Raw genomic sequence first — 26,010 nt, forward strand, 5'->3', positions numbered from 1 at the left:
ATGCACCCTTCAAAAAACTCAGGGTTAAAACAGATCAAGCCCCTGGTTCACTACTGAACTATCACAGTTGCTCAAGGCACGAGACAAAGCCTGGGCCTTAGCAAGGCTCACCGGTGAAGCTGCGCATTGGCTAACATTTAAACAATTACGAAATAAATGCATGTCCGCCTTAAGAAAAGCAAAAGCCAATTAACACATAGAATTAATTTCCAGCTCTAATACAAACCCATCAAAATTTTGGAAAGCAGTAAATATAAAGAAAAACAAGTCATGTGCATCCATTCCTTCTCTTATCACAAGCAATAACTGTCCGGTAGACAAACCATCTAAGATCTGTGATGCTTTTAATGCACATTTTGCTGCTGCTGGAAATCAATTTGACATGTTGTATTCTGGTCTTGCTTTTAATAGTCAGCCACTGTCTCACACGTCCTCAAACTACACCTCTCTGTTTACACTGCAGCCTTTCACTTACCTCACTGTTAAAGACGCTCTTCAGAATATAGACTGCAGGAAATCAACTGGTGAAGACAACATTGATCCTTATGTTTTAAAGCTCTGTGCTCCGTTTATTGGAAACCGCATCACATACCTGTTCAACCTCTCAGTTACTTCTGGAGTTATTCCTCAGGTCTGGGAATCTGCTCATGTAGTCCCACTTCACAAGGGTGGTGATAAATCAAACCTCAACAATTATCGACCAATCTCCAAACTGCCCTGTCTTGCCAAGGTTTTGGAATCTCTTGTCAATAACCAGCTCAAATCATTCCTGTCACAAAACACTGTGTTATGTCCCACCCAATCTGGTTTCAGAGCTAAACATAGTACCATCACTGCAGTCACATCATTTACAAATGATATTACATGTGCTCTGGACAAAGGGAAATATTGTGCCGTCCTTTTTGTTGACCTATCAAAAGCATTTGATACAGTCGACCGTGATCTGCTCCTACAAAGACTAAGTAATATTGGCTTCAACCTCAACTCCCTTAAATGGTTCAAAGATTATCTATCCGACAGACAGCAATGTGTAACATTAGGAAACAATTGCTCTACATTTCTACCATTAAAGGGTGTGCCACAAGGTTCAGTACTGGGTCCTGTCCTGTTTACCATTTATATTAAGAACATGACATCCTCTATAACAAATTCTAATGCCCATCTTTACACCAATGATATCTTTCTTTACTACACCTCTAACACTGTACACTCAGCCATTGAAAAAAAACTACAACATTCACTTTTCAATCTGAAATTAGTTCTTAATGCAGACAAGACCAAATACATGATATTCTCAAGAGGCAGAAATATTACAGATGACAGTTTACACATCACCACTTTTACAGGACACAGTATTGAAAGGGTTTCAGAATATAAGTATCTGGGCATCTGGTTGGATCAGAAACTAACATTTAAATTCCATATTGACATACTGGCAAGTAAACGAAAACACAAAATCAGATACTTATATAGACACAAATTAAATTTCCCCTTACTTTGTAGAGAACAGACCATTGAGGCTGTATTTTTATCAGTTCTGGATTATGGTGATGTTATCTATACGTAGACATGCTTCTGCCTCCGCTCTCACTTCATTGGACTCAATCTATCACTCTGCACTCAGATTCATCACCGGTTCCAGTTACTCCACCCATCATTGTGTCTTATATGATAAGTTGGGATGGGCACCTTTATCTGTGCGAAGAGATATGCACTGGCTACTTTTCATTTATAAAGTTTTGAACGGCAGCATGCCACCATACCTCAGCACTTTGTTGAACTGGTCGCATAGTAATTATTCTACATGTTCAACTGATTGCTTAATGCTCGATGTTCCCCGCACTAACACTGAATTTGGTAAAACTGCTTTTAGTTCTTCTGCAGCATCATCCTGGAACATCTTGCAATGTACATTCAAACTCAACACAATGGTTACTATAGGCCAGTTTAAAACTATGATTACCAACTACTGTACTTTTGAATGTAACTGTTTTTAAAGGTGTTCAGTCTGTTGTTATTTGTTCGTTCTTTGTGATTTTTAATTGTTGTTTGTTGTGCTCTCGACATCATTGTAAATGAGGGCTCGCCCTCAGCGATTCCTCGAGATTTAAATAAAGGTTAAATGAAAAATGAAAATGAAATAAGGACTGCGTCATGGCATTTGCATATGTGAGTGTGTTTGAGAGACAGACTGACAGAGAGGGAAGGAGAAGGTGAAGGGTGGTAATGCATGCAATGTTTCTGTTAGTTAGTAATACCCTAGCCCAGCAATATATTGAAATCTTCATGATGGCAACAACAAACTTGGTCGCTAAAAAGGTAACATTATATCTGGCAACTCACAATTCATATGATAGATAAATCAGAGTTGTTGCACTTTTTAAGCAGGCAGTAGATGCCAATAGCACCAGTGCAACCCATGGTCGATGGGTAATGCTAGCATTATTAGCTAAGGCCTCAACATTTCCTATTGCATAAATTAGCCTAGTGACTAGCAGATTTTTTTCTCTACTCACATGAAGCCAGGATAAATCACACACAAGACTTAAAAGGCTATGTTGTGGAGGCGCGATTGTCTTCACAATTCATTGTTTTTTTTTATATGTGGAAGAAAATAAAAAAAAAGCTTTGTTTCCATTCAGCGAAATGGTTTAAGTTTACGATATTAAATAGGTGACCTGAGTCACTGCAACCTGTAGTTACATTTCTGAGGAGGTTCCCATTAGTCCCTGCATGACAAGTGAAGGCTGCACAGCCATTGGCCACTATCATAGCGTGTTATAGTTTTGCAGTGAATGAACAGTGGTCATAAAAAGAATGTCTGCAACAACAGTGTGAGGGAAAAATACAGGAACTGTCCTATATTTTGTCCTCATGGGGCTCTGTCCCGTCTTTCCCTATTTATTTCAAAAGAGCAACAGCCAATGGGGAAACACCAACATCAGTCACTCCAATCAGTGGTATAACTTTATTGCTCACTGACGGACAGATTTTTGTTTTTATAGGGCTTACCTTGTATTCTGCAATCCAGAAAAAACTGTAAAGTGATAAAAAAGAAAAGGGACTGCACAAAACTCTGTTTTCACTTTTTCCAAAAGAGGCACTATTTATTTATTTAATTCAGAAGATTCTGTAGGCCTTAGGTTCATTGTGCTAGGACTATTTTTTTTTAACAGTAAAGATAGTTATTTGTTTTCCATACAAGTGCCATACAAGTTCAAAGTGTCTGTATATTGAAAGTACACTTTGAAAACTGACAATGATGTGAAAAATTAACTAAAATGCAAGTTGAGGATTTTTTTTGATAGATTTAGGGAGGGTAGAGTATAGGAGACAGTGTAGACATTATGTGGTTCGTACCTTTGCTGGGACAGAATTTTGGTAATTGGACCTCTTTCTAATTTTAACTGAATAGCCCTGCTTCAGGTATTCTCTTCTCTAAGGGATACTCAGTGTTGCACTTCCTCAAATGTGCACAGCATTATGCAGAGTTTTCCTAAAATAAAATGTATAGACTCATACAATAAGTAATCCCTCTTAATAATCACTTCTGACCCACTAGAGGTGAGTGGTGGTGTATTCATCTGCAGAGACTCTACCCTCTGTCTGGATTTCCTTATTTTCATCTTGTTGTGCTGTGTGTGGGACATTCCTGGTCACAAGGCGCAGGTGAGTTTTGCGACTTTACAAAAAGGTAGCGACCAGGGGCCAGACCATAGGCATCATAAATTCAAAAAGAAGCTACAAAAATTGAGGACACAGCACAGAAAAAATGCAAATATAGCAAGGGGATACACCAATTTGGGGTTGGCCTTTATTTTCACTTTAACAGGCAATACTGTTTACAAACAGTAACTGAGAATCCAATGACTAAGCACAGCCCAATTTTCAGCTTCTGCTTTTGGACTGAATGAGGACCAAATAAGACAACTAAACACATCCCAATTTCAACGTCTGTTTTGGGCTAAATCAAGGCTATGACAGGCCAACCAGATTTAGCCCAAAAAGTCTTTAGACCTTTAAAGTCACATACAGATTTTAAAAAGAATGGTCAAAATGGATGCAGGAGAGGCTGGGATATCCTGAATTTTAGTCCATAATATGGGTCAAAATGCAAAAAAGCTGATTGAAGTGGAATAAAGACCACAGAACGGCGATTAATAAACACGCTGTCAACCAGTCACATCACCAGAGCCACAAAAGACATTATTCAACTGAGTTTTGTTCCCCCATGACAAATACAGTGACCTCTACATTAAGAACCAGTTTCTCTTTTAGTAGATGTAGGAAAAATGTGTTAGCCATTGTTCCACAATGTGGCAGTGTCTACAGAAGAAAGAAAAAAATCTAAATGTCAAAGCATTCGTCTAGGTTCAAAATGTGTGTTGACAAAGTCAAGTCATTCTTAAAACAGAATCACTTTACAAAAGTTAATAAGAGAAAAAGACACTAGATTTAAATTGATACCGGGTATGCATTATGAATTGGAACAATTAAGTGGGGACAACAGCATTTTGAGATGCAGTACAAGATCATGAATAGGTTTGCTGAAATAGAAAGACAAAATGAAAAGGTTAATGAAAAGCCAGCCAAAAGACATCACCATCTTATCAAAAATGGAAACAGTTATGGGAATGAAAATCATTTTATTCCTCTGACACCCTGCAAATGAGTAAATTAACAGATGAAAAGGGTCCGCGACCCGGACCTGGATAAGCGGAGGACGACGACGACGACGACGACAACAGATGAAAATGCAAAGAGTAACATTGTGCAACAAAAACTGAATTGGGTTGCATTAAAGAGTAGGAATAAATAACCCATGTGGTCGTATGGGAAGACCTACTAATAAATTGCACAGAGAAGCCAGTACCTGATATGCCAAAATCGAAGATGGCTAGATTAACAGTCATGAGCTCAGGAGGCTTCAACTTGGTCTTGCGTTTGATGGTCATATAAATGACATAGCCATTCCCTGTTGCGGACATGATTCCTGTAAAAGAGAGAAAGAGAGAGAGAGTTTGACCATTTGCACTTCTGAGACACCAGTCACATTTCTTTTTTCACATATCTGAACGCACTCGGGGTGCTTTAAATTGAGTTGATCAAGTCTCAGAGATGGGAGCAAGTGTTCAAGTCCAAAGTTAAGTCCCATGTTAAGACAGCCAATTCAACTTACAAAAATCATAAATGCTTTTTAAAACTTGTATTTATTTGTTAAAACAACTTTTTTTTTATTTTTTATACCAATAAAGCACCTTGTTTCCAACTTAAAGTCCACGGCATGGCACAAGAGCACAACAGACAGCAGTGCATGCAGCACAGCAGCACACAACACACTCACAATCACACCAGTTTACATGGCATATGCCCATATATGGGCAGTCAGAATGATAACTTGTTACAATTTACAAGTGCAACGTCAGTAGGCCACTCTGTATTACAGTTGTATTTATTGTGCAAACTGGTGGCCAGCACTGAGTCTCCGCATTTTATTTAGTCTTGTAGTGAGTATGGATATTAGACGATTTTTTTGGGAAAAAAAACAAAACAAAAAGGCAGCAGGAAGAGAGCAAGTAGTATATCCCAAATGGTGTTCAATATATACACATACAACTGTCCGTTTCGGTTTTTCATTTATTTCCCACTCCAAACTGACCACACACAAGGAGTGGAAGTAACGAATTACTCACGTTACTGTAATTGAGTAGATTTTTTGGGTACGTGTACTTTTATGAGTATTTTTTTTAAGTGTGTAATTTTACTCATACTTCAGTACAATTTACACCATGTAATCTACTTTGCTACTTTTAAAATCATAAGTCGCTACTGAGTACACCCACAATTTGAATTAATATTCAAACCTTTCATCTGCATCTTGGTAGCCAATAAGGCTGTCCGATTGCGACCACGCCAATCAATCTATGACATAAGGAAAGGACAACTCTACTGCAGCAGGCACAGGTGTCTGGCGGTAACATACCTACACAGCGGAGTAGAGACTAAGATTTGGAGACAAAGAAGCCAAAATGGAGACAGAGGACAACGCTGTCAACAGTGAAAATGAAGAAAAGACAGAGGACGAGTGCCCGTGGCCGTGCCTGGAGGAATTGTTAATGTACAGAGGGAGAAAAGGAGACAGACGCAGTGAAAACTTTGTTTGACCTCTACGGTGATATCAGCTTACAAGACTTTCGCGTCTAATCTCAAAAAACACATTAAGAGGTAAGTAAGAGGTTTTACAACTACACTTGTATGATATTGCTTTCTTATTTTTCATGCATGTTCAGGTTATTAGTTTGGCTAAGATAAGTCCGCAAAGATATTGTCACTGCCATTGGTTTGCCTGATATTAAAATAAGATGGAGCTAGCTAACGTGTGCACATGGGTGCATGCATAATTGAGCTACAATTCTTAGAAATGTTTTTAGCTTAATATTTGGACAACCACCGTCATTACAAAAAATTAAATCTGTAGTCCTTTAATACTCACAGGCCTACATTCAGCAGGCCCATATTTTGTGCTAGAGTGACGCTATGTTATATGAAACATTAGCCATGAAAATTAACCATGTCATGTTAGCTTGTCAGTAAGGGGGGGTAAATAGTGCTCCAAATTTAGGCTGACGTTTAGCATGGAAAACAGGGCACGAGCAAGGGGTCCCTTGTTCTCTTACTTCAAGATACCTGAATGAAAATGTTTTCATAAGCGTTACCCCCTTATAGACACATCCACTACACTTTCCCTTGCAGTTTTATGCAAAACCCACGCTGTTATTTTGCTTGTGGTATTTATGTAATTTCGCCTATTCTATTTTATTATTCCTGCATACTGGGGTCCTTAAACAGTATTACAGTTGGATAAATTGGGGCTGACTGGAAAGCTGTGACTCTTGTGGAGTCAGTGAGCCCAATGTATTCATGTGTGTGCCATGTGTTTACACTCTTGCCTCATAATAGTCATATCATTGCAGTAATTTCACTGTATAAGGTGAGCTGTTTTTGATTTAAAAACCTGGCACACAGTGCTGAGCTGCATCTCAAATTAATCTTCAGGTTCCCAGCTCTCAGTTGACATATAGCACTAGAGCCCGATTGATGTATCAGTTGATCAGTATCATTGGCCTGATAATGGTCTATCACAGTGACATGGATCTTAATCAGTATTGGCTTATATGTTGCCCGATATGTTTTTTTTTTTTAACATAATGTGGATTGTTTTTATTTGTTAGCTCTATGGGAAGCATTTTTTGTGTATTTGATCCCTTTTCTTAATTTAGTTTTGGTATATACAGTACAGGCCAAAAGTTTGGACACACCTTCTCATTCAATGCGTTTTCTTTATTTTCATGACTATTTACATTGTAGATTCTCACTGAAGGCATCAAAACTATGAATGAACACATGTGGAGTTATGTACTTAACAAAAAAAAGGTGAAATAACTGAAAACATGTTTTATATTCTAGTTTCTTCAAAATAGCCACCCTTTGCTCTGATTACTGCTTTGCACACTCTTGGCATTCCCTCCATGAGCTTCAAGAGGTAGTCACCTGAAATGGTTTTCCAACAGTCTTGAAGGAGTTCCCAGAGGGGTTTAGCACTTGTTGGCCCCTTTGCCTTCACTCTGCGGTCCAGCTCACCCCAAACCATCTCGATTGGGTTCAGGTCCGGTGACTGTGGAGGCCAGGTCATCTGCTGCAGCACTCCATCACTCTCCTTCTTGGTCAAATAGCCCTTACACAGCCTGGAGGTGTGTTTGGGGTCATTGTCCTGTTGAAAAATAAATGATCGTCCAACTAAACGCAAACCGGATGGGATGGCATGTCGCTGCAGGATGCTGTGGTAGCCATGTTGGTTCAGTGTGCCTTCAATTTTGAATAAATCCCCAACAGTGTCACCAGCAAAACACCCCCACACCATCACACCTCCTCCTCCATGCTTCACAGTGGGAATCAGGCATGTGGAATCCATCCGTTCACATTTTCTGCGTCTCACAAAGACACGGCGGTTGGAACCAAAGATCTCAAATTTGGACTCATCAGATCAAAGCACAGATTTCCACTGGTCTAATGTCCATTCTTTGTGTTTCTTGGCCCAAACAAATCTCTTCTGCTTGTTGCCTCTCCTTAGCAGTGGTTTCCTAGCAGCTATTTGACCATGAAGGCCTGATTCGCGCAGTCTCTTCTTAACAGTTGTTCTAGAGATGGGTCTGCTGCTAGAACTCTGTGTGGCATTCATCTGGTCTCTGATCTGAGCTGCTGTTAACTTGTGATTTCTGAGGCTGGTGACTCGGATGAACTTATCCTCAGAAGCAGAGGTGACTCTTGGTCTTCCTTTCCTGGGTTGGTGCTCATGTGTGCCAGTTTGGTTGTAGCGCTTGATGGTTTTTGCGACTCCACTTGGGGACACATTTAAAGTTTTTGCAATTTTCTGGACTGACTGACCTTCATTTCTTAAAGTAATGATGGCCACTCGTTTTTCTTTAGTTAGCTGATTGGTTCTTGCCATAATATGAATTTTAACAGTTGTCCAATAGGGCTGTCGGCTGTGTATTAACCTGACTTCTGCACAACACAACTGATGGTCCCAACCCCATTGATAAAGCAAGAAATTCCACTAATTAACCCTGATAAGGCACACCTGTGAAGTGGAAACCATTTCAGGTGACTACCTCTTGAAGCTCATGGAGAGAATGCCAAGAGTGTGCAAAGCAGTAATCAGAGCAAAGGGTGGCTACTTTGAAGAAACTAGAATATAAAACATGTTTTCAGTTATTTCACCTTTTTTTGTTAAGTACATAACTCCATATGTGTTCATTCATAGTTTTGATGCCTTCAGTGAGAATCTACAATGTAAATAGTCATGAAAATAAAGAAAGTGCATTGAATGAGAAGGTGTGTCCAAACTTTTGGCCTGTACTGTACGTATATTTTGCTCTCTTTGTTTTTTTTTAGGACCTGACTGATACTGGATTTTTTAGGCTGATACTGATAAAAGGGAGTTAAAATAGTTAGATACTGATACATTGGTCGATACTCTTTTTACAGATAGTATACAAATTACAGAATTTAGAATATATATAGAATTTTTTGCAATGATCCTTTAAAATTGGTTTACGTTTGTAAATAAATACAGTAATATATCTGCAAAGTTTAACCAAATTTACCACTCTTTCATACTATGCTAAACAATCAAAGATTAGTTCAAATTGTTACTCTGGTTGAATGATTTTTTTAAAAATGTGTTTTCCATTGGTGTTAATCACAGTGATGTGATGAAGTAATGTTTGAACCTGATGTGTGATAATATTTATCTCTACAGAGGAAATATCCATCAAAGATTGAGCAGTACCATGACATCACTGTGGCAGCAATGTCTTGTCAGCCAAAGACCACAGCCACACCAAACAAGTTCTCAGCAAATAAACAAGCCAAGTTACCAGACGTGATGTTGAGAGCTGCAAACAAACGTGTTCCTCAAGCAACTGTTGACAAGCTTTGTCATCAATTTCATATGTGAGGGTCTACAGCCATTTGCAGTGGTAGAACAGCCAACTTTCAAAGAATTTGTTACCACATTACAACCTCAAGCCAAAGTCATCTCCAGACCCACTGTCCGTGCCAGAATCTGTGAAGCTGCTGATCACATGAAGAAGACTTTGGTTGCAGCATTGGATAAAGTCAAATTTGTTGCTACCACTACTGATTGTTGGTCAGCTCATCAGAAAAGTTACCTTGGGGTCACATGCCATTGGATAGAGGAAGAGTCCCTGGAAAGAAGATCTGCAGCACTAGCGTGCAAAAGATTGAGAGGGTCTCACACATTTGATATGCTTGCTGGTGCTCTTGATGATGTTCACTGCCAATACAAGATTAGAGGCAAAGTTGTAAGAACCACAACTGATAGTGGATCCAACTTCATCAAGGCCTTCCACATGTTTGGGACACAAAATGATGCAGAAGAAGATGAAGATGAAGCAGACCCAGATGCTCTTGACCTGACTGACCATATTGAATACCATGATGCAAATGCGATCCTTGATCAATTCAATCAATCAATCAATTTTATTTATAAAGCCCAATATCACAAATCACAATTTGCCTCACAGGGCTTTACAGCATACGACATCCCTCTGTCCTTATGACCCTCGCAGCGGATAAGGAAAAACTCCCCCAAAAAACCCCTTTAACGGGGAAAAAAAAACAGTAGAAACCTCAGGAAGAGCAACTGAGGAGGGATCCCTCTTCCAGGACGGACAGACGTGCAATTGATGTCGTACAGAACAGATCAGCATAACAAATTAACAGTAATCCACATGACACAATGAGACACAGAGAGAGAGAGAGAGAGAGAGAGAGAGAGAGATGCAGGTAATGACAGTAGCTTACAACAACATTGTTGAAAGTAATAATATTATAGTTATAGTTCTGGCTACTGTGGTACAATATGTTGAAAGTATGTATTAATATCTGGCAGTATACATGTGTGACAATAGTCATATGTGTATAATAACAGTAGAAGTATGACTAATGACTAATGATGGCAGCAGCAGGAGGCATCTGGCAGGACCACGGCAGCAGCACAACCACACACGTCACGCTGTCCAGGCACCGTTGCGATATGAGTTAATCTGAGAGACAGTGGAGCACAAAGGCTCCGGAGAAGAAGCTGAGTTAGTGACATCCAGAATGGCCGAGTTAGCAAGATGCAGTAATAGAATACGAGAGAGAGAGAGAGAAGGAGAGAAGGTGCCCGGTGTATTTCAGGGGGGTCCTCCGGCAGACTAGGCCTAAGTCAGCCTAACTAGGGGCAGGTACAGGGCAAGCCTGAGCCAGCCCTATCTATAAGCTTTATCAAAGAGGAAAGACTTAAGTCTAGTCTTAAATGTGGAGACGGTGTCTGCCTCCCGGACCGCAACAGGAAGATGATTCCACAGGAGAGGAGCCTGATAGCTGAAGGCTCTGGCTCCTGATCTACTTTTGGAGACTTTAGGGACCACGAGTGACCCTGCGTTCTCAGAGCGCAGTGTTCTGGTGAGATAATATGACACTATGAGCTCTCTAAGATATGACGGAGCTTGACCATTTAGAGCTTTATAAGTTAACAGTAGGATTTTAAATTCAATTCTGGATTTTACAGGGAGCCAGTGCAGAGAAGCTAAAACAGGAGAAATATGATCACGTTTCTTAGTTCCTGTTAGTACACGTGCTGCTGCATTCTGAATTAGCTGGAGAGTTTTTACGGACTTACGAGAGCTACCTGATAATAGAGAGTTACAGTAATCCAGCCTAGAGGTAACAAAAGCGTGGACCAATTTTTCTGCATCTTTTCGGGTCAGGATAGGCCTAATTTTCACAATATTATGCAGATGAAAAAATGCAGTCCGTGAGGTTTGTTTTAAATGAGAATTAAAAGACAAATCTTGATCAAATATCACTCCTAGGTTTCTTACGGTAGTGCTAGAGGCCAGAGCAATGCCATCTAGAGAAACTATGTCATCAGATAAAGAGTCTCTGAGTTGTTTGGGGGCCAAGAACAATAACTTCAGACTCTGATGAAGACTTTGCTTTGGAATATCAACTCCCCCCTCATCAGCGATGTGCATGTCACCTGCTAAACCTTGTGGCAACAATTGATGCTGCCCTGGCAGAGAGCATGAATGACATGACTACAAGAGGCTCTCCCGTGCAACCTTTGCAAAATGCCAGGCCATTTGGAACAAAACTGGCCAGTCTCATTTGGCAAATGAAGTGGTAGAGGACAAGTGTGAGCTACAGATCATTCGTCCCAATGCAACACGGTGGAATTCAACCTACCTTGCCATCATTGATGAGAAAGGGGAAGATGCCATCAGGAGACTTTGTGAGGAGTTCAAGGTGAAAATGTGAGTAAAATTGGACACCTACCAATATGGTTGCAAATTTTGTGCATTTTCCTCTCTTAATAATTGAAAAGAACACAAAACATATGCTCAGTTTAAATTTTTTTAAACAATTTTAGCGGCACATTAGTAATGTGAAACATTAATTCATGAGCACAAACAATTTAAACAAACAATAATAAAACAATAAGGCTCTCACTTGAAACAGCTGCTCAAGTCCACCTGTCCTTATTCAGCAAATAGGGCTGCCAAACAAAACAATGTCAAATGTGGCGCCGTTTCTGCCATTTTTGGACTAACAAGGCAGACCAAAGCAAACCTTTGCCCTCCGGAGAAATGGTACACAAAAAAAATACATTATCGGTTCATGAATTTTTAACCGGCTAAATTCTTAATGGCAATTAATAGATTGATAATTAATCACATATAGATAACATCCCTACCATCCATGTTTCCAGTCTATATCTGTTATAGTCATGGTGGGCTTTGTTGTTGTATCTTACAGATTGAGTCCTGCAGAAGTTACATTCCTAAGGGAGTACTGTACCACCATGAGGCTACTGGTGAAAGCTTCAAACATCCTCCAGTCTGAGTCCACTTCCAGTTCCTTCATGGGATCACTGCTGCCAGTAATCCACCAACTACTGTCCAAACTCCTTGGCCAGGAGACATCAAGCAAGACATGCGTGTCACTCATCAGAGCCCTGTAAAATGGCCTTCAAAAGCGTTTTGGACCGATGATGGAGGATCCAGAGTTGGCTGCAGCTGCAGTCTTCTTACCCAAGTTCAAGACTTCCTGGACTGACAGAGCAGATGTAATAGAGGCTGGTAAGGCCAGATTTTTTCAAAGATTCATATGATCCCATTTTTGTGTATTGTTATGTTTGAACACATGTATAAGTGAGTATACTTAATAACATCTCACCTAATAGGTTGTCAGTTATTGATGGTCTGTCCTTAATACTAAAGAATCCTTTCTGTGAATTATCTGATTTATGTGTGTGTGTTCAGGAATATTCACTGAAATTTAAATAACAAAATTGTGTTAATTACTTGCAATTACAGCCTTAACATACATCAAACAACATCTTGAAACAACGGAGCATGAGAGTGAGGATCAGCAAAGAGAGTCATCTGATGAAGATGATTTCTTCTCCAGACCAATCTCCAGAAGGCTGCAAAGTCCAGCTGAACTTGATGGTTATCTTGCTTGTGCCACAGACACCATGGAGCTGCTGCACTCCTTCTCAACCGTTACGAAGCTCTCTCTCAAGCTGAACACAGCTCTGCCTGCCTCTGCTGCATGTGAACGACTTTTTAGCTGTGTTGGTCTACTCTTCACAGCCAGACGAAGCCGGATAGACTCTGTTAACTTAGAAAACCAGCTCCTGCTGAAACTGAACAAAAGGTTCAGAAAGTGAAGTGTGACAGAAATGCTAGTATGTCTAAGAGTTTAAGACACTTACCTGCCAGCTGTTCGCAGTGTATTGGGAAAAGTTTAAACTGTTCTATGCAGGTTCAAAAACATTTTTGTCATTCTTTTAACAAACAAAATTCCTGCTTTATATCTACATTTGTTTACAAAACAAATTGCCTTTGTGTAATTTTTTTATATATTGTTCGTCTGAGAAATGTGCTTTGAGCGTAGATATTTTATACAGGTGAATCGAATCAAATGCCTGCTATTGACGACGCAATAAAATATCCATCGGTTAAAAGTAATTAATACTCTGAGTAGTTTTTGAGAAGAGTACTTTGTACTTTTACTTAAGTATTTTTTAAACACCAGTACTTTTACTTGTAATTGAGTACAATTTAAGCAATGTAACAGTACTTGTACTTGAGTACAAATTTTCTTTCCACCTCTGCCACACACACACACCATCTAAATGTGAAGTAGATTTTCTCTTCTGTGCTTTGGAGGCTCTATCTCCACAACGGATTGGTCGATTTGATTCCTTAGAGCAAATAGAATGACGCTATACCCACCCACACGAGATTGACAGCACCGTAAGCCAGTCAGAGTCAGCAGAATGCCACTGTGGGGGAGGTGCTGGCTGCTGTATGCAGTCACTGTAATGCTTCCCCCCGGAACCTAAAGCCCGTCAGGTTCGCCCGGATTCATTTGAATGCAGCACAACATATTGGTCTACCAGGATGTACCGTGTTTTACGGGTAGAATAAACTTTTCACAGCAAAACAACAAAGGTAAGAGAAACTTTACAACTATCATTCGGCGAAACGATTTCTGTTGTTGCTGTTCTTTCGCCTCTATCTTTCTGATGCTTTGGTGTAGTGTGTTTTGGCAGATATATGTGGAAATGGCAGAGTCTCTGCTTTCATTTGAGGTGTATGCTATGTGTTTTGCATAATGTGGTGTCGAGTGAGAGCCCGAAATATGATGAGTGGGTCAGCACATCAGTGCTGTATGGAGTTTGATTTGTTGTTATTCATTTAGTTGTGGTTTGAGCTGTGTTTGGGGCATGTAAAAAGGGTTTATGCAGCCTTGTAGCCCAGGTTCTGCTGTTTAATTTGATGTGAAACATCACTATGTTCTTAAGATTATTGTTATTGTTTCACACTGTGTTTGCAAAGTCGTTCTCAAAGTCCCCCAAATGGGGGACTTTGAGGTTTCCAACAATTTGGGCAACCCAATAAAAGAAGACGAGTGCTCGTTCTTTGTCAAAATATATTAAAATCACATGTTTAATAGGGAATTATTCAAGAAAGTTTTCTGGGGGAGAAACCCCCGGACCACTGGGTAAAAAATTGTTCCCACTTAAGCCTGAAGCCTCGAATGTTTTCAGCTCCTAGCAATGCCCCTGCTGTCCACCTACACGAACAAAATATATTTCATATAATTTTTCCAAATGGCTCTCGCAATGCAACGTTAGGTCCTCCTCCTGCAGCTTGATTGGATGCTGTCAGAATGATTCAAACAAAGTGGATCTGGGGAGTTAAAGGGAAATTTTGGTTTATTTCAACCTGTCTCCTATCGTCCTAAATTTGTTTCAAGTGACTAGTGACATAAAAATAATAGTTAGCATGTTAGCCGTTAGCCTAGATACAGCTGGGGTGCATAGTAGCGTCAGACCTGTTAAAACGTAAGTGAACAGGCATACTTCAAGTGCAAAGTTAGTCCACTAAACAAGCTTTTTTTCCACAAAGACCGCCTCATATCGTTAGGATAAATGTCAGAGAACATATAGAAAACGACATATAAACGTGTTGTCTTACCTTACCGGTGTGCTGCCATGTTTGTTTACATTTAGCTCTGCTTTCCAAAGTGCGGCCGAAATATGGCGAGCTCTAGATAAAGCCCAGCTGGATACTACTCCAGGTGGAGATGTCTCATCCTCAGTCACATCCAGACCTTGAAAATAAGGCTGCAACCGGTCCCATTCCTTGCAACAGAGGCATTCCTCTTCTGTGGGCATTGGGGCACAGCATTCACAGGTACACCACCAATCTCCAGAGCTACGCAGTCTTGCAGCAGCCATTCCTCCTCTCTCGTCCTCTACCTGTTGCGCCTCTCTCTCTCTCTTTCTCCTCCTCCGTTCTTCAATTTCACGACGCTCTTTGTCAGTGTATGTATTTGCATATTTAAGGGCAGGGCTTGCCTTGGTCCTCCACATCTCCACCCTTTCGTACAAATATGGTTACTTCTGCCACCATCTGGCAGTTTCAGTTTACACAGATCCAAAGTGTCTTTCAGTACAATGAACACATGATGTTGTAATGTGGGCTGATAGAAATATGACAGTTTGCCTCATTCTTGAACAACTGAAGTGTAAAATTATGCCTTATGTTGACTAGCTTTATGTTACCATAACATATGACACCATATAATATGGAACAGTGTGAGAGTGTGTTTTTTTGTAGCTTGTAAGAACAAATAATAAATCAACTGATAGTGTGTTATGTGAAAGGGGCTATTTGCATTTACAAACCCACAATGAAGTGTCAACTCTACTTTTTAGCCACTTGAAGCTCTTTTTTTTTTTTAAAGAAAAAGTATATAAGATTAAAAATACTTTATGTACTGTACAACTTTACTGCCACTCAGATTAAAGTAATTCCCTGCACAATGGCAGTTTTAGGGGGGGGCCAGCAGGGGCCAGTGCCCACGTAACTCTGAGTCCGGCCCCCCCTCTGTGAACGCATTTCTAAGCGGAATACTGAGGAATACTGACATCCACTTCATGAAGCATTCTTGGAAAACATCAGTAGAGAATTGTGTGGCTATATTTAAGACTGAGCCTGCACGACAACACACAGCACCATTGAAGTAAGCTCTGAAAATGTTTTCTTTCTCATTTTGCTCATGGTGGTTACATCATGTTGATGTAGCGATGTGAAATAAGATCCGGAGTTTTTATGGGTGTTTTATTTTGAAAATTGACTGGATACTCTTGTCCGACTTTTCTGGGCCTGACCTTCCTGTTTGACTCATTTGGTCTGTGCAAATTGACGTGCCATCGTGCGGTGTCCGTCAGAAATAGACCTTACGTGTATTTTTAGCGGAGTGGAGCGCCGAGCCACTTCTAGGCCGTGGCTGGTGGAGCAGCTTACATTGACTTGAATTTTATATTATTGCATTTGCTAATATTTGCTCCGGCACCAGCGCCTCGGCTGGATTGCACACGCCACGGATCCAGTGGGTTGCCATAAATGTAATCTCACCACCAGACAATCAGAGATCTCCGCCTTCTGATAGTCTGGGGACACTCCTTTCTAAAGTGTGTTTAACACACTGGAGAAAACGGCCAGCAACAAAGCAACGCCTCTTGCATTTTTGAAAAGAACACGCCCTCCCGGAAATGTGTGCTCCCCCTTTTCTCGTCTGCAAGGACACAAACACACAGAGAGCTTGAAAATGGATGCAGAGAGATATAACTCCGTTTTATCAAACGCGTGCTCAGTCCACAAGATTGTGGAAATGAAGGACTTACAGTGACTTGAGCCATTTTGTACCGCTACACGTTTCTAGTCGAACTATGTTTACGAGCACAAAAGTTCAGCGAGCCACCAAAGGACCGCCCTGCGGATTTACTATTGGTTCTGCAATATAGGGAGTTTTTTTAAACTCTGAAATTGTATCCGCCCATCTAAACACAAAATCAGGGAGAAAGTCATCAGTCTTTAGTTAAGCAAAGTGTCTAAAGACTGACTTGTGAGTCTACCATAAATGAGCGTGTCCCAGAGGCATTCAACTACCAGAGGGCTTTTGAAATCTTCTTTTCGAAGTCGTGTAAAATGAAACGCTATGATTCAGGGTGCCATACTTGCAAATTGTGAGGGCGGGAGGAGGAGAGAGGGAGGAAAGTGTTTTTTCCCACAAGAAACAACACCTGCCATATATAGTGTAATTTTTGTCAACATGTCACTTACATTATATATATATACAGTACAGGCCAAAAGTTTGGACACACCTTCTCATTCAATGCGTTTTCTTTATTTTCATGACTATTTACATTGTAGATTCTCACTGAAGGCATCAAAACTATGAATGAACACATGTGGAGTTATGTACTTAACAAAAAAAGGTGAAATAACTGAAAACATGTTTTATATTCTAGTTTCTTCAAAATAGCCACCCTTTGCTCTGATTACTGCTTTGCACACTCTTGGCATTCTCTCCATGAGCTTCAAGAGGTAGTCACCTGAAATGGTTTCCACTTCACAGGTGTGCCTTATCAGGGTTAATTAGTGGAATTTCTTGCTTTATCAATGGGGTTGGGACCATCAGTTGTGTTGTGCAGAAGTCAGGTTAATACACAGCCAACAGCCCTATTGGACAACTGTTAAAATTCATATTATGGCAAGAACCAATCAGCTAACTAAAGAAAAATGAGTGGCCATCATTACTTTAAGAAATGAAGGTCAGTCAGTCCGGAAAATTGCAAAACTTTAAATGTGTCCCCAAGTGGAGTCTTAAAAACCATCAAGCGCGACACTGAAACTGGCACACATGAGGACCGACCCAGGAAAGGAAGACCAAGAGTCACCTCTGCTTCTGAGGATAAGTTCATCCGAGTCACCAGCCTCAGAAATGGCAAGTTAACAGCAGCTCAGATCAGAGACCAGATGAATGCCACACAGAGTTCTAGCAGCAGACCCATCTCTAGAACAACTGTTAAGAGGAGACTGCGCGAATCAGGCCTTCATGGTCAAATAGCTGCTAGGAAACCACTGCTAAGGAGAGGCAACAAGCAGAAGAGATTTGTTTGGGCCAAGAAACACAAGGAATGGACATTAGACCAGTGGAAATCTGTGCTTTGGTCTGATGAGTCCAAATTTGAGATCTTTGGTTCCAGCCGCCGTGTCTTTGTGAGACGCAGAAAAGGTGAACGGATGGATTCCACATGCCTGGTTCCCACTGTGAAGCATGGAGGAGGAGGTGTGATGGTGTGGGGGTGTTTTGCTGGTGACACTGTTGGGGATTTATTCAAAATTGAAGGCACACTGAACCAGCATGGCTACCACAGCATCCTGCAGCGACATGCCATCCCATCCGGTTTGCGTTTAGTTGGACGATCATTTATTTTTCAACAGGACAATGACCCCAAACACACTTCCAGGCTGTGTAAGGGCTATTTGACCAAGAAGGAGAGTGATGGAGTGCTGCGGCAGATGACCTGGCCTCCACAGTCACCGGACCTGAACCCAATCGAGATGGTTTGGGGTGAGCTGGACCGCAGAGTGAAGGCAAAGGGGCCAACAAGTGCTAAACACCTCTGGGAACTCCTTCAAGACTGTTGGAAAACCATTTCAGGTGACTACCTCTTGAAGCTCATGGAGAGAATGCCAAGAGTGTGCAAAGCAGTAATCAGAGCAAAGGGTGGCTATTTTGAAGAAACTAGAATATAAAACATGTTTTCAGTTATTTCACCTTTTTTGTTAAGTACATAACTCCACATGTGTTCATTCATAGTTTTGATGCCTTCAGTGAGAATCTACAATGTAAATAGTCATGAAAATAAAGAAAACGCATTGAATGAGAAGGTGTGTCCAAACTTTTGGCCTGTACTGTATATATATATATATATATATATATATATATATATATATATAGATAGATATGGGATTCAACATTGAGAACACCTGGGCAAGTGCAGATTTGGATGGTTAAGAACGTTAAGTGCATCTGAAGTTGACTTTACTAGAATGTTGCTGCATGAGACCCCTTATTAATCAGTAATGGAAAGCAGCACATCTTTTTATTTATCATTTTTATGCATTTTAAACAGTGCAATCTTAAATAGACATTGTCTTAATCTGTCCTGTTGTAGCTTGCACATGCCTTTCTTTAGCAGAGCTACACAGAAATAAATGCAGGTATATCCTCAAAATCTTTCACACAACACTACTATTACTACCACAATCAGTTCACTAAGTAGCTCAGCAACAGGTGGGGAAAAACTCTTCTCATTTTCTGACACCCAGGTTTTCTAAATGTTCTTTTATTTTATTTTATTATTATTTTTTTTTTTATCTTGGCCTGGATTTGCATAAATATCTTTGTCACTGCTGAATAAACCTTATTCATTCCAATTTTTTACATGGTCACTTGAAGTAAAATAGCAAATTAAGTTAATGAATTGCACAGTGAGTGTACTGTACACCACCTAATTTCCATGCAATCATATGATGCACTGCGTCAGGAAAAGACATAGAAAATCTAAGCGAAGACGTGGCTCTTGGATCATTCCCACATGGAGAAAAAAAGGAAGAATGGATCTTCAAAATGAAACAACATGCAGGAAATTTGATTTGACAGAAAATAAATTACATCTCTCCTAAAACATATTGTGCTGCCCCTGCTTCCTCTCTCCATCTCTTTCACTCCTCAAATTTTATGGAACAGCTCTATTTTTATAAGTGAAATCATAAATTGTCTTTTAAAGAGGGTGAAGCTTCACACATGACCATGGGAACGGAATTATCAGCTGATCCTCCCAGACCTCCATCACATTAACCTCCTGATTAGTCTGACTTCCTGTTTGCTGAAGATGGCACAGGCAGCATATGCTATCTGTGTCTTGACTGCTAACAGCACCAACACTGGGGCATGTCTAAATCTGTAAAACAGGCATGCATGAGGTTTGTATTCTTGGATTCATTGATATAGTGTTCTTACAAATTGTCATTGTTTATTACTGTCAAATGTGGTCTGGCTGACCTGTATACCCACATAGCAATCCCTCACAGCCTCTCTGTTCTTCTGACTGTTGTATTAAGGTTTTATGTTTCCAGTGAATTCCTGCCTGTGACTCAAAAACGGCACCAACCAGGGTTGCTAGGAGATTCCTGATATGTGAAGGTGCTAAGACTGTATACTGCAGCCATTTTATTTACCAGGCTTCATGTATACAAGCTGTACACACAATTGCTGTCTACAAATTCATGCTGATTGAAATAATACTATTGGCTAAATTTCCATGCTGATGTAAAAAAAAAAAAAAAAAAAAAAAAAAACGGGAGAGAAAATAGAGGCAATAACAGCCTATTTATACTAGGGTCTATGATTGCTCATATTCAATACATTTATACTCCATCACCTCCACTCAGCCCACTGACAAATATAAGATTTCCTGTGAAGTGTTTGTGTGGGATCTGTATTTACTTATTTACTGTATTTATCTGTATTTCGCAGTTGGATGCTTCTGTGTACCAGTCAAGTTGCACTTAAGTTCACATTCCTTGTTGGGACTTCCTCAGATCTCCACCTTTGGAACAAGGACACAGCAAAGACAGCTTCTGGAACCACAACTCTTTCCAGCTTTCATCTGCAGGCTGACAAAAGCAAGCACACCACAAAGTGACTACTCCTTCCATCCATTCAAGGATTGGTATGTAACAACTGGGCATAGCATTATTACAGTTGCACAGGCTAAGCAAGACAACAACCAGACATGAAAGATTATGGCAGGAATTTACAACAGTAAATTTTCTTGCAAGGATTTGTTGTTTCTTAAAGTTTTAACTTTATCAATTGTGATTTATTGCTGTTTATTGAGTTATTGTTGTGATTGTTTGCAGTTATTGGTTAGTTGGCTTTGCCAAAGCTAAGAGATGTTAGTTTGCTAATGCTTTTCACGGACAGTCTTGCATGCAATTAAACATCCTCTGTACTATACTAACCCAGAACCTTTCCAACACAAATCTCATACACATACTCATGCACTCATTGGCTTTCACCAGAGCTACACCCAAAGAGGTAACTCAAAGTTCCCGCTTCTTTTCCCTTGTCTTTGTACTGATCCCCCGATCTGAAGCCAGCTTTGATTCGGTCATCTTGTAGTTCACTGCTGTCAGCCATTTCTCTTCTCTGGTAAATGGTAAATGGACCTGCATTTGTATAGCACCTGTGTAGTCCACCCTTTTGCCATACAAGATGCCACCTACTACTCTGTGTTTTTTTTAAGTCACTCACACACCAATGGAACCATCAACGCCGTCTGACGCCGTCTCTAAATAGGGGAGGTGGCCTGAGACACCACCTATCCCCCATTTACAATGCGGCCCTTGCTGCTGTACCTAAGAGATTGAATAACAAAGACTGCCTGAAACTAACCTCAAATGGCTCAAAGAAACACAACGACAGTCGTTCACTGGTAACCACACATTATGCCTAACGACTGTTGCTCACCAGTGGCCCCACCCACTCCTAACGACTGTCGTTCACTAGTGTGACTCACCTGACCCAAACAATGGTCCAGTGAAACTCCACTAACGAAGTATTGTCTTATGAGGGTGGTGGGGGTACACCTCCACAGAGGTTAAAAACCTGAGTCTTATTCCACTGTTTGTCAGACTAGTGAGGACTAGTCAGACCGATGCGTTGAGAACTGATGAAGCCGCTTGGATAAGAGGCGAAACGTCTTCTAGACAAAATCAAAGTCCAGTTGCCTACGATTTAATTGTTGCCAAAATGGAATTGACCTGGATAAATGAGAATATCCACAGACGGATTCACACATATTGTTTTTTGTCCTTGTCATACATTTCTTACAATATATGCAATATATAACAATTCTTATTTTTCACTGTTGTTTCCAGTCTACTTATTTGGCACTGAACCTTTTTTTGTTGTTACTAAATATGACAATTATTTATACATTTATGTCATTTTCATTTGCAATTTCTGATTAAGGGCCAGCTGATTAAGGTGGGGCGATAAATTACAACAAATGTGACTGGAGGTGAGCCACCAAGTTTAAATGTGAGCACTTCAAAGGAAGAAAGGTTTCTACAGGCTGAGGTTTCATTTGAAATGTTTCTTAAAGATGGTAACAAGGCCGTCACCTCGACCACAGTTCCTTGGTCGGCTATAACAGTATGGCAAGCCGTTTTAACATTTAATCACTAAGTCTGACTATCCGGAATTACCATTATAGATATCAACAACATCCTTCATTCATTCATCTTCTAACCGCTTCATCCTCTTGAGGGTCGCGGGGGGGACTGGAGCCTATCCCAGCTACATCGGGCGAGAAGCAGGGTACACCCTGGACAGGTCGCCAGACTATCGCAGGGCTGACACATAGAGACAAACAACCATTCACGCTCACATTCACACCTACGGACAATTTGTAATGTCATTGTGACTAGTATGCATTTTAATTGAAGATATCTATGACGTCATTCTGACTAGTCAAAACTACAGTTACAGATATCTATAACATCATTGTGACTAGTCAAAACTACAGTTTCAGATATCTGCAATTCAGTTTTGACTAGTAACATTCAAACTATTTTTGCCATTAATGTGTATGGAGTTTGTCATTATAGATATCTCCAATGTAGCTGCGGATATCTGCAATTCTTATTGCGGATATCCACAACTGAATTGGAGATATCTGTAATTCAGTTGCAGATATCTACAACGTCATTTTGACTAGTCATAATTCAGTTGCGGATATCTACAGCGTCATTTTGACTAGTCATAATTCAAGTTCAAGATATCTACAACGCCATTCTGACTATCTGAAACTTAATTCAAGATATCTAGAAAGGACCATGTAGATATCTTCAATTGATGATAATTAAAAATATCTTGAACTTGAATTATGACGCCTCTTGCCCAATGTCAGCTGGGATAGGCTCCAGCCCCCCCGCAACCCTCAAGAGGATGAAGCGGTTAGAAGATGAATGAATGAATGAATGAATGAATTATGACTAGTCAAAATGATGTTGTAGATATCTCAAACTGGAATTACAGATATCAAGGAATCTTATACTGAGAAGAATCAGATTTAACAGTCTGTGCTGGGATAAAACTAACAAAAACTCATAAACCAACCATAACTGTCTTTATTATTGGCTGAGAAACTCCTGAAAATTTCGGATGACACCACAGTCATCGGTCTAATACCAGACTGTGATAAGTCTGCATACAGAGGTGGAGCAGCTGGTCCTCTGGTGCGGTCAGAACCACCTGGAGCTGAACCCGCTCAAGACTGTGGAGTGGACAGTGGATTTCAGGAAAAGCCCCCCAACACTGCCCCGCTTCACCATCCTCAACAGCACAGTGTCTACTGTGGACACCTTCAGGTTTCTTGGTACCACAATCTCTCGGGACTTGAAGTGGTCCACATAGACAATGTCCGGAAAAAGGCCCAGCAGAGGCTGTACTTCCTGCGACAGCTCAGGAAGCTCAACCTGCCTCAGGAACTGCTGATCATGTTCTACACAGCCATAATCCAGTCTGTTCTCTGCACATCCATGACCATCTGGTTTGTATCTGCAACCAAACTGGACAGGAACAGACTGAAAAGGACATTTTTTGTATATTGTATATTCTGTATATTCCACTTCTTGCCTAAATTTGTGTACTTATGTCATTTCTGGTACATTTCTACCGGAGTTCTGATTCTGATTCTGAATAGATACAAAAGAAGCATTGGTCAGTCTGTAAACTCAAAAGCTGCATTAAAAGTGCATGTAACTGGCCCTCAGTTCATGCTGTTGATGCTTTGCAATTTAAGCAGGTCAAATACAGCAGTACTCTGTCACAAAATTCAACAGTTTTTAAGTCAGCTTTATTTAACTTCAAGGTTTGTGTTGCTTTCTCTCAGCAGTGGTCAAAAAAATAAGTGTTAATCACATCATATCTTGATGAACGAATTATTCAAGTTGAAAATCTTTACAGATGTGTATTGTATAATTTGTTTAGAACACAATGAAGTAACAAATCATCACCCTATTGAGGGCTGGATTCAAAATCAGAATGAAAATCCAAGTAAGAAATTGAAATCACAGGCTGATCCAACTTGCGTGAATTTTATCACGGCAACTCATAATGTGACGCAGTAGTGTGTATGGCCCCCACGTGCCTGTGTATGAGTTTGCGGATGGTGTCCAGGGGAATCTCCTCCCAGACATGGAACAGGGCATCAGTGAGCTTCTGAACAGTCTATGGCAGTACTTGGCGGCATCGGATGCACCAACACATAACGTCCCATAGGTGCTCAATAGGATTTAGGTCAGGGGAATGAGAGGGCAAGTCAATGGCATCAATGCCTTACTCATCCAGGAACTGCCTACACACTCTGGCCACATGAGCTGGGCATTGTCTTGTACCAGGAGGAGCCTAGGGCCCATAGCACAAGCGTAAGATCTGACAATCGCTCTGAGAATTTCATCTCAGTACCGAAAAGCAGTCACGGTACCGCTGGCTATGACATGGAGATCTGTGCAACCCTCCAAGGATATGCCTTCCCGGACCATCACTGTCCCACCGTCAAACCGGTCGTGCTGGATGATGTTACAGGCAGCATATCTTTCATCACGGCATCTCAAGACTCTTTTATGCCTGTCACAAGTACTCAGTGTGAACCTGCTCTCATCTGTTAAGAGAAAGGGGTGTCAGTGGCAGACCTGCCAATTCTGGTGTTCTCTGGTGAATGCCATTTGAGCAGCACAGTGCTGGACTATGAGCAAAGGTCCCACTAGAGGACGTCGGGCCCTCATGCCACCCTCAGGGAGTGTGCTTCTGACTGTTTGGTCAGAAACATGCACAACATTAGCCTGCTGGAGGTCATTTTGTAGGGCTCTGGCAGTGCTCCTCCTATTCCACCTCATACAAAGGAGCAGATACCAGTCCTGCTGCTGGGTTGATGCCCTTCTATGGACCTGTCCAGCTCTCCTTGTGTAATGGCCACTCTCCTGGTATCTCCTTTATGCTCTTGAGACTGTGCTGAGAGACACAGCAAACCTTGCGACTGCATGTATGGCTGTGCCATGCTGGAGGAGCTGGACTACCTGTGCAACCTGATTGGGCTGCAGGTAAGATAAGATAAGATAAGATACACCTTTATTGATACCACAACTGAGAAATTCCAGTACTACGGCAGTCAAGGGGAAAGAGTCAGATTAAAGATTTAAACATTTGAAAACTTAAAAAACTAGGCAAGCAAAAAAAGCACAAAAAATACAAGAAACAGCAATAAATAACAATAATAATAATAATAATAATAATAATAATAATGAGCAGTGGATATAAAAGTGAGCAATGGATTAAAGTGAGCATATTTGGTGCAAAGTGAAAATTGTATGTGCAAAATAAACAACAACAAGGGGTACAGTTATGCTTATTATGGTGTCCCTAAAGTGTCCATGGTGCAGTTTATTGTGAGCAGTGTTGGTTTTTTAGCCTGACAGCAGCAGGCAGGAAGGACCTGCGATAGCGTTCCTTCACACACTTTGGGTGAAGCAGTCTATCGCTGAAGGAGCTCTCCAGAGCTTTTATCTCCTCCTGCAGGGGGTGGGAGTCGTTGGTCCTCAGAGATGTCAGAGAACTTCTGCAGATGACAGGTGGGGGTGTCGTATGAAAGGTCTGCAGTGTGGAGGGTGAAGAGAAACGGTGCCAGCACCGTCCCCTGCGGGGCCCCCGTACTGCAGACAACCAAGTCCGATACACTGCGGCCAGTCCGTGAGGTAGTCCAGGATCCAGGATATGAGGTGATTAGCCATCCCTATGTGCTCCAGTTTGAGTGGTATGCTTCTTGGTGTTGGCATAAAATAAATACAGTGTTTTATTGTCTCTGGTGTGGCAGGAAACATACTGGGTAAAGGTAGGCAGGGTGGTGGAAGGACAGGCGTGGTTGAAGTCCCCAGAGATCAG

General features: G+C 40.8%; 1 protein-coding gene across 1 annotated transcript in view; it reads right to left on the reverse strand.

Annotated features, from left to right (window-relative positions):
• opn5 (opsin 5) overlaps nt 1-26,010 on the reverse strand; it is a 216,365-nt gene that overhangs the window by 79,735 nt on the left and 110,620 nt on the right. The window contains exon 4 of the mRNA XM_049590710.1: nt 4,874-4,993. Within this exon, the coding sequence (XP_049446667.1) occupies nt 4,874-4,993 (120 nt within the window). The remainder of the gene's footprint in view (nt 1-4,873; nt 4,994-26,010) is intronic.

This window comes from Epinephelus fuscoguttatus, linkage group LG11 (assembly GCF_011397635.1).
Source record: "Epinephelus fuscoguttatus linkage group LG11, E.fuscoguttatus.final_Chr_v1".
Lineage (NCBI taxonomy): Eukaryota > Metazoa > Chordata > Actinopteri > Perciformes > Serranidae > Epinephelus > Epinephelus fuscoguttatus.